The 16,087-nt window shown below is 38.4% G+C and overlaps 1 protein-coding gene across 4 annotated transcripts in view; it reads right to left on the bottom strand.

Moving 5' to 3' along the window:
* The window catches only part of Vps54 (VPS54 subunit of GARP complex), a 76,829-nt gene that overhangs the window by 16,456 nt on the left and 44,286 nt on the right, over positions 1-16,087 (bottom strand). For all 4 annotated transcript variants that reach the window (XM_034509231.2, XM_076938068.1, XM_034509229.2 and 1 more), the window contains 5 exons: positions 12,862-12,988; positions 11,863-11,970; positions 9,113-9,168; positions 6,362-6,458; positions 4,858-5,198 (listed from right to left, as the gene is read on the bottom strand). In XM_034509231.2, coding sequence (XP_034365122.1) covers positions 4,858-5,198; positions 6,362-6,458; positions 9,113-9,168; positions 11,863-11,970; positions 12,862-12,988 — 729 coding nt within the window. The remainder of the gene's footprint in view (positions 1-4,857; positions 5,199-6,361; positions 6,459-9,112; positions 9,169-11,862; positions 11,971-12,861; positions 12,989-16,087) is intronic.

The following is a 16,087-nucleotide window of genomic DNA, read 5'->3' on the forward strand; positions in this document are numbered from 1 at the left end:
CCTTAAGATATTCTCAAAACAGCCTTGTGTAATTCTGCTACTGAGGCAGGTGGACTGTGGCCCTCACAGTTTAAATGATCTACAGCTGCAAGAGTAAGAGAGAAAAACTAAAATCTAGAATTGGTCTCTAATTCATTCAACTTCCTCTGTTCCATAACTGGGGGTGGGGAGGACAGATGTAGTGGTACAAACGGAGCCAGAGCGCAGCCTTTGGTTTCCTTCCTCAGGGCCACTTACCTTGTTTATGACACAGGGCCTCACTAGCTCAGCAAGAAGGCCAGGCCAGCTGGCCAGTAACGTCCTTGTCTCTGCCTCCCTAGAACTGGGATTTCAAGAGCACACCACCACAGCCAGCTTCTGACCTGTGTTCCGGTGTAAAACTTAAGGTCCTCTTTTTTTTTTTTTTTTTTAAAGAATTATTTACTTTTTTTGAGTATACTGTCATTGTCTTCAGACATGGTTGTCTTCAGATAGTTGTGAGCCACCATGTGGCTGCTGGGAATTGAACTCAGGACCTCTGGAAGAGCAGTCAGTGCTCTTAACTCTGAACCACCTCTCCAGCCTCCAAGGTCCTGTTTTTATTGGCAGAGTTTTCTCTCCAACACTCAAAACACTTATTTCTATAAAAACAGTCTGGTACTAATGCCAACTCCAACAAAAAAATGTTCACTTAGAAGTTCAAATTTACTACTGAAATGAGGTCTTATCTTCTAAAGGATTACAGAACTGTGCCAGGTAAGAGAATCCCTAAGGAATTTAGAACCCTCAGGCATATGCTACTAACTCACAAAGACATAAGCAAAAATAGTCAAGAAAAAGGTTTCAAATACTCCAGTTACCTAACCAAAGTAGGAGTGTTCTTAAATCGTGTTTAATTAGCTGTAATTTTTCTTTAGAAAAGACCTTTAAGTTTAATTGCTTTTAACTTCCCTTTCATTTCCCCTTTGAGCTGCAGGCCCTCGGGCATTGGTGTATAACTGAACACAGGTGGACCATCTGCAGGGCCAACGTTCCATCCTGTGGTAGCGTAATGAAGGAACATCAGAGAAGACTAAAAATTAAGTGATGCACAGTGAGGATAAAAGAAAGAAAAAAAACAAACAAAACAACTGTGACGCTGGCTTAAGACTGCCAACTGTCGCAGCAAGGTGCTCGCTGCCTTCAGTATTCCTTCTCTCCTCTGCAGTAGCGATGGCTTTAGCTGCACAAGTGTCTTTAACTGGCAAACAGCCAACTAGTTAAAGCTTTGTTCTCAAGCTCTGTAACAGAGAGCCATATGTAATATCCTAGCCTCTGCTGTGTAAGTGCCAGTAAATAAAAGACAAAAGCAAGCTGGCGAGTGAAGCTAGGGCCTCCCTCACGCCAGATGAGCTCTCTCCTCCTGCAGTGAACATGGTGCTTTATCACAGAATCAGAAACGTAACAACTACACACATACCTGAGTATCTGGTTTATAGCAATAGCAGTACTACATACAGAAGAGTAAGGAAGATGACATTTTAGCTACATGAGGTAAGTGTAAAGGGTTATCTAGGTACAGGAAAAAAAAGAAGAAAATCTTACACGATACAAAAAAGTTACAGAAAAACTGTCAATCTAATTGTCAAAGGGACATATTTAAAATTAATAACCCTTTTTTCACCAAAAAGATCTTAACTAGAGAGTAAAGTGGGAGTTCACAGCGTGGTAGATGACTGCAATATGGGTGAAGAGCAGACATGAGCTTACACAAGCAACTCTAACAAATCATTAAGAAAGAAAGAAACTAATAAAGAAATAAACACTTCTATATACAACACTTGCCAGGAGAAGCTATCAAGAGAGACAATGTGTACTTGAAAAGATGCTTTCCTACCAATCACCAGGACAAAACTAAAATCCCTACACTTGAGACCTAGACTCCACAACAGCCAACATGTAGACTACCAAATGGGGAGAGTGAGGAGAGAGAATGAAGATGTGAGACGGCAGAACTGTTCCTGACAGGACTCTTAAGTAAGCAACTGTACGTCAGGCTAAACAACCCAGAGAACCTTCTCCCTCCTGCTTTTACAAGGCTGACTGATGTGTCTGGGACCTTTCCTTCTGCCATCTTTTCCTCCTGAATTACAACCTTAACTGAGAATGCCCGTAGTGTGTATTTTAAAGTAAATACACTCGGAAATGTGCCTGCCCCAAGGTGTCTTCCCATATGAATATAGATAGATAGATAGATAGATAGATAGATAGATAGATAGATAGATAGATATAGAGATAGAGATAGAGATAGAGATAGAGATAGAGATAGAGATAGAGATATATAGATATAGATATAGATATAGATATAGATATAGATATATAGACATATAAATAAATTCCTCACCTTTTTTTTTTCCTTTAGGAGAGTGCCATTTTATAAAACTGATCTCTTGACTACAGGCAACAGAAATTCACCGCACTCTCCTGTGTTCGATGTGTTTTTGTGCACTCACCAAAATGCAAGCCTATTAGTGTGTGAGTATGTGTGTGTGTCCCCATTCCTAGTGTCTATATGTGCATATATATTTTCCAACATCTGTTTGTAACATGTTCATCAAAAATGTTGACAAGAGTTTAAAAACTAAGGATTTAACTCAGTGGCTAAAGTCTGTGCACAGTATGCATAAGACCCGTCAAGTCACGGAACCACCAAAGGCAGGCACAACCCCTAAAAACAGAAATACCCCGAATCTTATCAATAGCAGAATGATTTCTACATTGTGATGTTGTCATAGGACATTATTTTTATACAAATAAAGTCACACTACATGCACCTATCACACACATAATATTGAAGGAAAGAAATCAGATAAACACAAAAGTGTGGTTCTACTATATACAACTGAAAATTAAAGCAACAAAACACACACACACCCCATTAACAGTTTTAATGACTTGATTCCAGTTGGACAGGGTTGGGTGAGTTTTCTGGAGAGCTGATACTGTTCCATTTCTTGACAGTATTTCTTGACCAAATATTTTCATTTTGGAATAATTATTTGAGCTTAATATTTGTAATTTAACTTTTGTCCTACATGTGCATTGTATACCAAATTAAAAAGTTTGAACCAAAACAAAACAAAGAGAGTACCAGTCCTCTGCCCTCTCTTCTGCACTGCTAGGATAAAGATAATAATGCAGGAACAAAAAGCTCCTCAGATGCTAACGGACGTCACACAGTGAGCGCAGGCCAACCGTCCCTCAAGTGAAGATCTCCTAACTTTGAAATGTTTTAATAGATAAATAAAATTATTTAAGATACAGAATTTGTTGTTGCTGCTGTTGTTGTTTTGAGACAGGGTATCACTGTATCTCTGGCTCTCCTGGAACTTGCTAGTTAGCCCAGGCTGACTTTGAACTCCCAGAGATTCACCTGCCTCTGCCTCTGCCTCTGCCTCTCTGCCTCTGCCTCTCTGCCTCTGCCTCTCTGCCTCTCTGCCTCTGCCTCTCTGCCTCTGCCTCTCTGCCTCTGCCTCTCTGCCTCTGCCTCTCTGCCTCTGCCTCTCTGCCTCTGCCTCTCTGCCTCTGCCTCTCTCTCTCTGCCTCTGCCTCTGCCTCTGCCTCTGCCTCTGCCTCTGCTTCTGCCTCCCAGATGCTGGGGGAAAAAAGGCGTGCATTACTACCAATGCCCAGTCAAAATACATAATTTTAATAAAGATATAATAGTACAATAACTGGTAAATATAAATATATTAGCCTAAACACAGACAAAATACATACATTTACTAATGCAGTTCAGGTATTTCCGTAGGAAGGAAAACTGTAATAACTGATCTTAAGTAAAATGTGAGTTCCATGAGCTCTGGGCCACAGGCTGATTTAAGTATAAGCAACAGTAACTAAGTCTTGTTATTCTTAACTTAATCCAAACTATGTGCCTGGAACAGAAAGCACAGGTTTTGCCTTGTCTTTTTTGATAGCAGTTATTACAGGGACACCTGGTGAACTTAAGACTGTGGTCTATAGATTAGATGATGATAATTTATCTTAACCTTCTGAACTTGGGCTATGTAAGACAATGTTCTGGGTTAGTAACCGTATATTCTAGTATCTGGGACAAAGGAGCATCATGTCTGATTGCAGATACACAAGAGAATGGAGAAAGGGGAAGAAAGAAAAAGAGAGGAAGACAGGGCCATGTGGTCAACTATTCAGAACTGGGGCCTTTGAGTGGAGGGTACTTGACAATGTTCATACTATTATTGCAAATTTTCTGTAAACGTAAAATAATTTCAAAACATGTTTTTTACAAGTGATGTTTGGAAAGACAATGTAATCGACTAGGAAACTCACACGTCTGAGAAACCAATGCAGAAGACAAACACATTTTTACTACTATAAAATAAGAGAGCAGCAGAACAGGGAAAGAACAAAGAGAAATCAGGAGAACAGTAATGGATGTGGTTCCTGGAAAAGTTCTGATTAGTTTATATACATTTCCTAAGCTTCCTCTGAGTCAATTCCCATAATGCTGAAGGGAGGACACCTCAGGAAATAATTCAAGTTCCTCACCAGTCCTAAAGTCCTGGAATCTCTCCACTGTCTCCAAGGCTCTCTCCTCCACACCTACAAATCTTCAAAATGAAGTGCATGTTTCATAAAAATTACATCTTTGTTAAACCCTCAAGGGTTACATTTTAAAAACTAAAGTTGTCTCTCCATCCAGTGCTACTGCAACAGAGCTATCATTCTCAGAAAGCTACTGTACTCACATAATGTCTATATAATATCTATACATAGCTACTGTATTCACATAATGTCTATATAATATCTATACATAAAGCTACCGTACTCACATAATGTCTATATAATATCTATACATAAAGCTACTGTACTCACATAATGTCTATACCTCCTGGAGTGACAGCCGCGGGCGTCTGCTCTTTGCTGGATGAGGAGTCAGTAGTACATTCTGGTTCGGATACTGAGTCACTGCTGCAGGGCTCGCTCTGTGGAGACGTGTTTCTTTGAGAGGTAGTATCAACCACTGCAGATGCTGGCTCACCCTCACTGAAAGCGTCACTTATGAACAAGCCCTCGTGTGTCAGGTAAGCCACCTCTGTATCCAAGGAGTTGTCCTTCCCAGCATTCCTCTGCTGTGAGACCTCCTCCAATTCTCTAGTCCTTTGGTTTTTGTCAAGAACTGAGAGAACAACACTGTGGATGATATTCAATGTTGCCTACAAAAAAGAAAAGATAGGGCATGTTTTGGAAAGATGTATTTAAAGATCATGAACCTAAAATTTACAAGAATTAATTATGTGAACATAATTCTGAACATCTATGATCAAAATGAATCAAAGTCTTATAAGAAATGTTACAATTTTAGCAAGCTCATACTGATAAAGTAACAGTAGCAGTGACTTGTGAAGACCAGCTACACAGGAGAGGGAAGCTCACTACAGCTTAGAACTCAGAGCACTTACATTCTAATGGATTTTTTATGGGCATTTCCCTAAAACACTGTATATTTCACTAACCTCTGAATCATGCTGTACCAAACACACCGGCCTGTCTTTCAGAGAAGCGTATTAGTAAGCACGCCTGCTTAAAAGAGCGGCAGTTTATGTTCCCTAGCATTATGCTGTCACATAGGGATGTGACACAGCTCTTTCTGTTGTCTCAACACTCCGAGCCTGTTCTCACTCGCCACCTCTGCTGCCTCCTCTGTATAGATGGCTCTTCCCTGTGACCTCTGCACACTGTCCTTCTTGTCACTTGGGTTCTGGCACAAATGGTGGCTTCCTCAAAGAGACCTTCCTTTACTGACTCTCACAACAGCTTGATCCCACTAATGTGGTTGTGGCTGCTCTATTGTGGTTCTGTTTTGCTTTTTACTTATTGTCATCTAAAATGATCTCTTTATCAAGGTCTCTTTCTACTACACTGTTAGCTTCACCGTAGTGCTATTATCTTAAAACAATGGTACTTCATACAGAGGAAATGCTTAAACACGGAAAGTATATGAAAAATAGCTTATATAAATTACTATCTTTAAGAACTATTAAGAAAGAATTTTGACAATCATAATTGCCAATCTCAAATGCATTGCTTCCTTTCTGAAACACTTGGTTTCTTTTGGGGGATGGACATGATTCTAAGGAAGCAGACTCCAAGTTCAAATCTCCTGAGCCAGTGGTGGCTGAGTGAGTCCCATCAGCACAGACACACATCAAAGACAGACTGAAGGAAATGCAAGCAACTAAAACCAAATCCCAAAGACATCATTATGTACATAAAGGCTTAACCTCATCCAAATACATTTCAGTTCTTTTCTATGGATACTGTACCTAGAAAGCTGATTGAATTTCAGATAGTCCAGGCAACTGACAGGTAAGCTTACCTTAACTCTCTGTAGGAAAACTGTAAACTTAGAAAAAATATCCTTTAACAGATCTATCCACTGGGGAAAATTCAACATTCTCATTTGATCTGCAAGCCTATAAAAAAATTTTTAAACAAAAGTAAGTGTCTTTGGACCAATATCTAGAAGCTAGAGGAAAGGATATTAAGTATTCTATAAATATAAAGTGCCATTTATCTTGGGCCCTAACTAGAATCATAGGTTCCTGAGCTGAAGAGGTCAGTTACCAACTGTCCTACATGTTTAAACACCACCCTGTCTGATTGGTCCAGTCACATATACTGACGTAAACAGTCCTCACCACACTGTAATTCCATGGGAGAATTCTGCGACCATACACTTACACCTGACATTAGCTAAAAGAAACTTGTGTGAAATAATGATAGAAGTATACCATTTTCCTCAACAGATTTGATCATCCACTTCTCCACTGTGAGAAGTAGAACAATCTGCTGGCATGGACTCTGGGCAGCACCAAATCAGTTCAAAATCCCAGCTGTTGAATGCAGCTGCTGACATAACTCTGGGAAGTGACTGAGCTCTTCCTCGCCTTGTACACTGCTTTTTATTTTTTAACAAGTATGTACCTTATACAGTTATGAACATTAAAGAAATGATCAAAACTGTTATCATCAACATATAGTACATTTAAAAATGATATCAGCCAACATTATTACTTGATAGTTACTCTAAGTTAATAAATTCTAATATAAACAGATAAATACAAAATAGACTTCCCTAAGGAGATTTTATAGAAAATAATACTCTATATATTTCCAATAAATGCTGCTATAGCCATAAGTTTATTACAAAAACACATGTACTGGATAGCAGGAAGCTCTCTGAGCACGTTGGGAAAACCCATTCCAGTGTCTTACTAGGGTTTCTACTGCTGTCAGAGAACACCATGACCACAAACAAGGTGAGGAAAGAGTTTGTTTTAGCTTCTAACTCCCAGGTCATTCTGCACTGCTGAGAGAACTCAGGCAGGAACCTGGAGGCAGGAACCTGGAGACAGGAACTGGTTCAGAGGCCACTGAGGATGCTGCTTAACGTCTTGCTCTCCATGATTTTCTCAGTCTGCTTTCTTACAGCCAAGGACGACCAGTTCATGGGTGGCAGCACCCACAGTGGGCTGGGATCTCCCACATAAATCACTAATTAAGAAACTATACTACAGACCTGCAAACGGGCCTTTTTTTCTTTTGGTTTTGAGACAGGGTTTCTCTGTGTAGCCCTGGCTGTCCTGGAACTCACTCTGTAGACCAGGCTGGCCTCAAACTCAGAAATCCGCCTGCCTCTGCCTCCCAAGTGCTGGAATTAAAGGTGTGCACCACCACTGCCCGGCCAAACAGGCCAATCTTACGGACTCATTTTCTCAACTGAAAGTTTTTTCCCAAACGATTCTAACATAAACTAGCCTGTACAAGAGCAAGAAAATAAAGTCATTGTTGTCCTGAATTTTCTAAAAGTTCCCACGACGCGTCTCCCAGCAGTTCCTCCTCCTCACTAGTTGCTCCAACCAATTCTGAGACAGATGTGCCAAGGGATGGGGTAGAAATGGTAACACATCTCCACTCTGGGGTTTTAGCCCAGAGAACCTAATAACTATCTATACTGATGGCCAGATAACTAAATTCCTTTAAATTTAGAATACCTACATAAATGAGACATTCAGTCATAAAATACTTACCACTATCCTTCTCAAAAGAACAGGAATGTCAAGATGAAAACAAAAAGTAGGGAGCAGACAATTCAAAAGTAAAGACTCAAACTCCCTGAGGCCTATTAGAAGCTTGACTATAGAGCTAAACAATTTCAATTTAGTATCTGCTACCCCCATTTCAATAAATTATTTTCAACCACTCCCACTTTCTATCAGCTTTCTATTCCCCTTCTATGCTCAACTTTACCCTAAAAAAGGCAACCTGCATGGTTTGGACAATTTAGAATCCTTACAAAGACTAGAAAAAGCAAAGATACAGCAGTCAACTCATTTTATGGTTTTGTTAGATTTACCTGTATCCAAACAGTTCAAAAATACTAAATAAAAAATTTCAAAATAGAACAATTTATCACCATTATAAGCTGTATGGTGACTACTCTGCCCCTCACCCCTTGGATTAGAATCACCCCTTTATTAATGTGTTCATGTTGTATACACTACCTGCCCAATATCCACTTAGTAACAATCTCAGCTAACATCATCTACCTAAGAACCATGGCCCAAATTAGGCAGCAGGTTAGAAACATCTGAAGATGGATTAACTCCTACACTATGCAGCAGCTATAGAAGGCACATAAGGAAAAACATTGTATTTACACACACACACTAAAGTTCCCTCCTGTCTGTGGTCACAGGCTTTCACAGGAGCTCTACAGTATCTCCTGAAGATGATAAGGGGTGGGCTCTACTGTACCTACTCCTCCCGTTCCCACCCTGAAGAGTCCACCTCATGGTGACTTTGCTCTCTCCAAGGTCCTTTATTCAAGGACAGTACTTTCTTCTGAATTTTGTTGAACACTCACTTCCCTTAACTCTTAAAGGTACTTTATTATAATGTATAATATTTTTACACCCTGACCCAAATCTCATCCAACAATTACTTAGTCATCTTACATTATAATTTATAAAAATAGGTTATTGGGGAGGAGAAAAAAATTATAATCTGTACATATCACCTTTTCCCTAATTGATAAACACAAAGCTATATACATGTTTATACTTACTTTAGGACAACATCTGTGTCTATTTCTTCTATTTGTGAAACTTTATTAATCACACGCTGCAATTTAAGAAAAAGGGCAATTTGGTTAATTGTCTTTAGAATCCCAACTAATTCATGTTTCATCTGTACATTAAAAGGAATATCCTGAGGTTGTGGGTGGGGCAGTTCAGTCAGTAATAAGATGCTTGTCCTGCAAATATAAGGACCTAAATCTAATTCCCAGAATTAACGTTAAAAAGCCAAGTAATCCTATAATCCTGCTGCTGAGGAACCAGAGATAGGCAGAAGCCTGGGGCTCACTGACCAGCCAGCTTAGCCTGTGAGGCACGCTCCAGGTTTAGTAAGAGACTGTCTCAACAAACAAGGTGGATGTCTCCTGGACACCCAAGGTTGTCCTCTGGCTTCCACATGTGTGCACACATATGCATGGCCATCACTCTACATGCACCTGAACATGCTCACACATAGACATGTAAAAAAACCAAAAGAACTGGGCTGTAGAGTCAGCTCTGTGGTTAAAAGCACTGACTCATCTTGCAGAGGACCCAGATTTGATTTTCAGCACCCACTTGGTGGCTCAAACCAGTTCCAGATGATCCAATGCCTTCTGGCCTCCTTGGGTACCAGGCATGCAAATAATGTACACATATATATACAAGCAAAGCATTCATATACATAAAATATTTTTAATAAATAAATAAAAAGAACTCGAAACTACAATACTTTTCTGTATGTTTGGTGCTAAGATTTAAACAGAGCCTTACTACAATAAATAAATACACAGTCCCAGAAACACATACAAGTTATACAGAAAGCATAGCACTTTTACACAGAGAGTAATATCTGCTGGACTAGAACTCACTGATGGAACTGAGTATTTGAAGTGCTTAGAATTCTATTCTTTGTCCAGTTCCATACTTTTCAAAAGTCACTGTCTTTTAAGGTTTATTTTCATTTTAGTTGTGTGAGGTCTTCCTGCATGTTTGTCTGTTACACATTCATGAAGTGCCTGCAGAGGCCAGGGGGTGTTGGAACCACTCCAACTGAAGGTCAATACAGTTGTGGGTGACCATGACAATGTTCACAGACCCTGATGCCCTACAAGAACAGCCAGTGCTCTCACCTGCCAAGCCATCACTTCACACCCAAAATGTTATTATTACGAATAGATGTCTAGAGTATATATTCATTTCACCAATGGCTTACACACGGGAAGAAATCCTGCAGTGTATACTCTTTTGTGTCTGGTTTTATATTTACATAGCTTTAGGTTATTCACTCAATCTCATTGAGATATTAGTATTTTATTGTACATATATACTGCAGTTCTGTTTATCTGTTTGATTTTCAGATGATGCAATTTAGAATTTTGTTTTTCTCTAAAGGCAAATGGTACTGCCATGTACACTCTACTATGTTTAAATGAATTTACCTCAGTATTTCTATTACGTGAATACTTAAGAACAGAATTCTGTAGTGTGTGTGTGTGTGTGTGTGTGTGTGTGTGTATTTAACATTAGTAAGTTCTATCAACAATTTTCCAAAATACCCATTTTGAAATAATTTCAATCAGTTTAAGTAAAAGAGAAAGCAATTATAGTTTTGTGTATTTATATAAACATTGAAAACCTATGTACATTCAACTTAATGATGATTATGCCTAATAAACATTTTTAAAAATTATCTAAGGTAAAAGAAAAAAAAAAAAAACAACAAAAAACAAAGATCAAGGGACACTAAAAACAAGGCAGAGTTTGAGTTCAGCTTAGTAAACTACTGTCAGACATGTACACCATAAAGCCAGGGTAAAATCTAAAAGATTTTAGGTTATTACTAACTTTCTAAGCAATACCAAAAAAGAAGTTAACATTTGTATACTTATTGTGAGGAGTATAAATTAGTAAAATGTTTTTAGACAATGATTCAGTTTTATGTATTAAACAATGTAAAAATACCTTTCACTCCCTGGTCAACAATTTTGCTTGGGGGTACCAATCTAAGAACACCATCTTTTTGTTGTTTCTTTATGTGCATGTATGAGTGAACATGTGTGCATCTGGGTTTGCAAGTCTATGTGCACTCATAGAGGCCAGAGGCCACCTCAGGTGTCATCCTCAGGAAAGCTAACCAGTTCCTTTCAGAGAGGGTCACTCACTGGCCTGCAGTTCATCTACTAGGATGGACTGGCTGGCTGGCCAGGCAGCCCCAGGATCTTCCTCTCTCGGCCACTCCAGGATGGGATTTATAGGAGCACACTTGTGTCCAGCACATTCAGGTAGGTTCTAAGGATCAAAGGAGGTTCTCTGACTGAGCCAACCTCTTAATCCTCTGTTTTTAAAAAAATCTTAAATTTGACGAAGTAATTTTATTCACAAGAGGTCTGTCACAGTTTTATTTACAGTATCAAATTGAAACTTTAAATATTCTACCCTGACAAAAAATACAAAATAGGTCTAACCTACATCATGTTGGTACAATTTTACAAAACCATAAAACAGAGGTTTCTGGAGGTTTGGAGAATAATGTGGACAAAAATGCTTATGTGGTCTCTGAATCTGCCCCAAGTCTCATGTGTGACAATAAGAAACCCATGACATCTTACAGTGGTGATCCTGGCTGGTAGGGTGATGCCTCTCTTATTTTCCCATGTATAGAATCTTTAACAAAATGACCAAGTATTACTATTATACTGCATATTTTATATATAACTAGGTGACATAAAATCATCCATTAAATAAAAATGCACAATACCTCTTTAATGATGTTCTTTGCTGTAATAATCATTTCTTCACCATAGATTTCTAAAAAATTAAGTTTCCTTTGTTTCAAAAGCCCAAATACAAGAGATACTAATCTTTCCTATTAAAATAAAAGAAAGATATATAATTTTACATTTGAAATTTAACTTCAAAGCAGAAATATCTATCAGCATGGTTATGTTAGACTCTCAGATTTCTACCTAGACAGTGTGGTGCTTCCAGAAGTCTGACATGACCCCTCCCATAGCAACCTTGCCACCGACTGGAGTCTGTTTTCCAACAGGTAAATCCTATTCTACCACAATGGATAAAATGAAATTGGCTTAGGGACAAAACAACGCTAACAGGCCTTTTATCCTCACCCCCACAGTTAAGAACATCCTCAAATACTTATAACCAGTCAAGAGTCCCTGTCGTCCAGAAGACTGCACAGACAACCTGGACTCCGAGTGGGATGCTCACTGCTAACCTGAACATCTCTGAAGGCCATTATGAGTCAGGGACTTTAGATTCCCTTTTTTTTCCTAGTAGTTCTTGGCACTGTAAAATTACCAAATGAATGAAACCTGGATATATTTGTTTAAACATACAAATAAAACATGTCCAGAATAGATGACTGGTGAATTCGGATGAACAAATTACCACATAATCATCACTTTTTACAGAAGATAAACCCAGTAGATACATGTCCATGGAATACAAATTAAATCATTCATCCTACAGCTCTACTTTGAACTTGATTTGTAACGTTTACAGACCTCATTTCAATTCCCACTTCTAGGTAAACTATGACAGTACTCCACTCTCTACTTCATAGGAGTCTAAGCTTTTATGACATTTATTAAGATACATGCCTTCAAAAGTCTGAAAGACATGAAAACTTGAGGTAATTTTGTTCACTATGATCTGAGAAGAATGTTTTATAAACTGAAGCTGCAAATGAAACAACACTAAGGAAAGACAGTTCTTGGAATCCACAGTTCAAACATACCTCTTCTAAAACCTGGCATTCACCTTCCAGTGGTCTATTTAAGTCACTATGAGAGTAAGTAGAAAATTCTGCAATCATCATTTTATCAATCAGCTTTTCTAATTCACAAAGCTGTGATCCCAAATGCCTACCAAAAGGAGAGGAAAACATATATCCATTAAGTCATTAATTTATTACAATTTCAAGAGGATAGAACTTTTCTAATCAACAGTACTTATTCAACAATGTTTTAGTAAAATGAAAACCTTTAATAAGCAAAAATCACTGTCATCATGTCACTTCATCTCCAGAATCATACCTTTATTTGTTTTTAACCTTTAAATAGTTCAATATACTGCAGAAAACCTGGTTACTTGATAAATTTTATGACTGCTTTTTATAGATGACCAGCTGTTCAAATTCCTTTTTTTATTGCCATTTGGTGACTCTCAGGGGTAGCGGCTCCCTAGCCACTGACTTATTCAGCAAAAACTAGTCCCTAGTATTCTGCAGGCCCTCTTCTTTTATATAAATAATCTAAATGGCCATAGGGACAGAGAGTAACTCAACTCAATCTGTCATGATAAATTTCAGTTATAATTCACCCGCCAGCAGGTCACTAACTCAACACCATCAAGGCCAGAGAGGCAGCTGCCAGGACTTAAAGGCATTTGCTCCTCTTGTAGAAATCATGAGTTCAGTTCCCTGAATCTACACGGAGCCTAACAATAACCTTTAATTCCAGTTGAGGGAATCTGACATTCTTCTGGCCTTACAGGTCGTAGACATATATGTAGTACACATACATGCAGACAGAATGCTTGCACATAAAAAACTAAATAAAATCTTTAAAACATTATTAGAGCCTATGACTAAAATTATCTTCAGCTACAAAATTTTTGTAGTTAAATTTTTTTACATTTTTGTCACAAATCTCATAAGCTTCATAAAAACAATAAGCTGAGAAACCTAGATAACCTAGTTGACTTAAATTATTTCAAAATTCAAAATGCAAGGGGAAAATCTGCTTATATGGCAATGGAAAAGAGGTTTAAGTAGAATAATCCTCCCTTTTTGTTTGCATATACTAATTGTCTGAAATAATGGGTTTGGGGCTAGTGAGATGCTCAGGGCTGAAGAATCTTGATGCCAAGCCTAAAGACACAAATCTGACCCATATGATAGGAGAGAGCAGGTTCCTACACACAATGTTTAATGGGGAGACTAGGAATGTGGCACAGTTGAGCCAGTGCTTACCCAGCATGTGTCCTAAATTCAATTCCCATCATATAAACTGTGTGTCATGCATGGCTCAGCCTGTAATCCCAGCACTTGAGAGGTGAAGGCAGGAGGATCAGGTCAGCCTTGACTATATGGCAAATCACACGAAACTCTGTCTCATATAAAACAACAACAGAACCAATAAAGCAAAATGGGTTTTATTCCATATCCTCACACGTGAGTCTAACCTAACCACACTTACACTCACACAGCCCTTCACAGTGTCCTCCCCATTTGCTCTCTCTGGCCCCCTTCCTCCTCCTCAACAGTTCCTCTTCTGGTTACAGACGCCTTATTCTAAACCAGTGAGATCTTTCTGTGTCCCAGTTCATTCTCAGGAAATGTCAAAGTTCTACCTTGGGATGCGGCCCAGTGGCAGAATACTTGCCTACCTTGCATAAGACCTGGGTCCAACTCGCAACACTACACAACTAAACAAACCAAATGAACACACAAAATAGAAATAAATAGAAAGCTCTAGTCAGGTATGGTGGCACCTGTGACCCTAACAATTGGGAGGCTGAGGCAAGTGGCTCATGAGTTTCACAACAGCAGCAGAAGAACCATCTAAATAAACAACATAAACAGGTCTGTTTTGGGGAGTTGATTTTTAATACTTTAAACAGCTTTACATTAAATATAAATTTAACACAACTAATTCTATTGCATATACTGCATTTACTTGAAAAAGATGGCCACAATATCAGCAGCTATGTTTATAAAGATAGGTTGCATACAGTACAATTTTCAAAATTAATTAAAGCCATTACAGCTTTTAGAAGAATAATGTTCTATCATAAATAGTTTATAGTAAGTAGAGGCAGTAATAATTTTGAAACAAACTTGATAAATAAAAGATTGAATTTATATTTGCAATATGAAAATATTTCTTATAGTTACCAAGAGCATTTATGGCTTCTCAGAACTGGCACCAACATATCACAATAGCACACACTAAAACACTGTCAGAACCTAAGCAAAACTACTTTGGCAGTTTCTCTTTACCCAGGAATCCCAGTTCTTAGAATAGAAACCACAGGTGTGCTGGCAAAAGTTAATAATAATCATTCATACACACACACACACACACACACACACACACACACACACACACTGCAGTGCTGCAGCTAAGGAGGTAGAAGCCAGGCATGGTGGTCACCTACCTTCCCAGTAGTTAACAGGCTAAGGCATGAAAACTGAGCTCAAGCCTGAGCTATACATTGAGATCCTGCCTCAGAAGAGAAAGGGAGCAGGGGATGGAAGTTGTCCAAATACTGACAAATGAGGATCTAACTAGGTAAATCATAATATAGTCTGAAACAAGTACTATACACTTCATCTGTTTAACAGTATAGTTTTGCAATGCATTATTACAATTGTTAGTCATTGTTTATCTTTAATGGGGCCTAAACTTATCATAAATACCCTAGGAGAAAAATTTACATAGGGTTTGGTACTATGTGTAGGCCTCTATTGAGAGTCCTGGATCATACCCACAGATGAAAATGGGGAGAAGAAACTATCAAAATAATACTGCTGGTTCTAAAACAAATGAGAAATGATGCCGCTACCTAAGAATCACATTGTCAGTCTGGTCAAGGGAATAATAAAATTAAAGTAGCATGCTATAGGCATCAGTGTGAACGTCAAACAACCACATAGGCGCATGGGGTTCTCTTAAAAAGAAAACTGTAGCTCAGTATTAGAATGAATATTGAGCATACATGAGATCCTGGGCTCAAACTTAACACCAACAAATAAACTGAAATTATGTAAAATAATTTAAAAGGCAAAATTAAAACATAAAATTATTCTCTAGTTCTATCCACTAAAAAGGAAAGAAATTACATCCAATCTGGTAGCTAGAATTTCTAAACACAATCTCATACTTAAAGAAACAGACTGTTCAGACAGCTCAGCACTTGGCACACAAGTGAAATGGCCTTAAATCAACTGTTTGAACCCA

The sequence above is a fragment of the Arvicanthis niloticus genome, chromosome 7, assembly GCF_011762505.2.
Source record: "Arvicanthis niloticus isolate mArvNil1 chromosome 7, mArvNil1.pat.X, whole genome shotgun sequence".
In the NCBI taxonomy this organism is placed as follows: Eukaryota; Metazoa; Chordata; class Mammalia; order Rodentia; family Muridae; genus Arvicanthis; species Arvicanthis niloticus.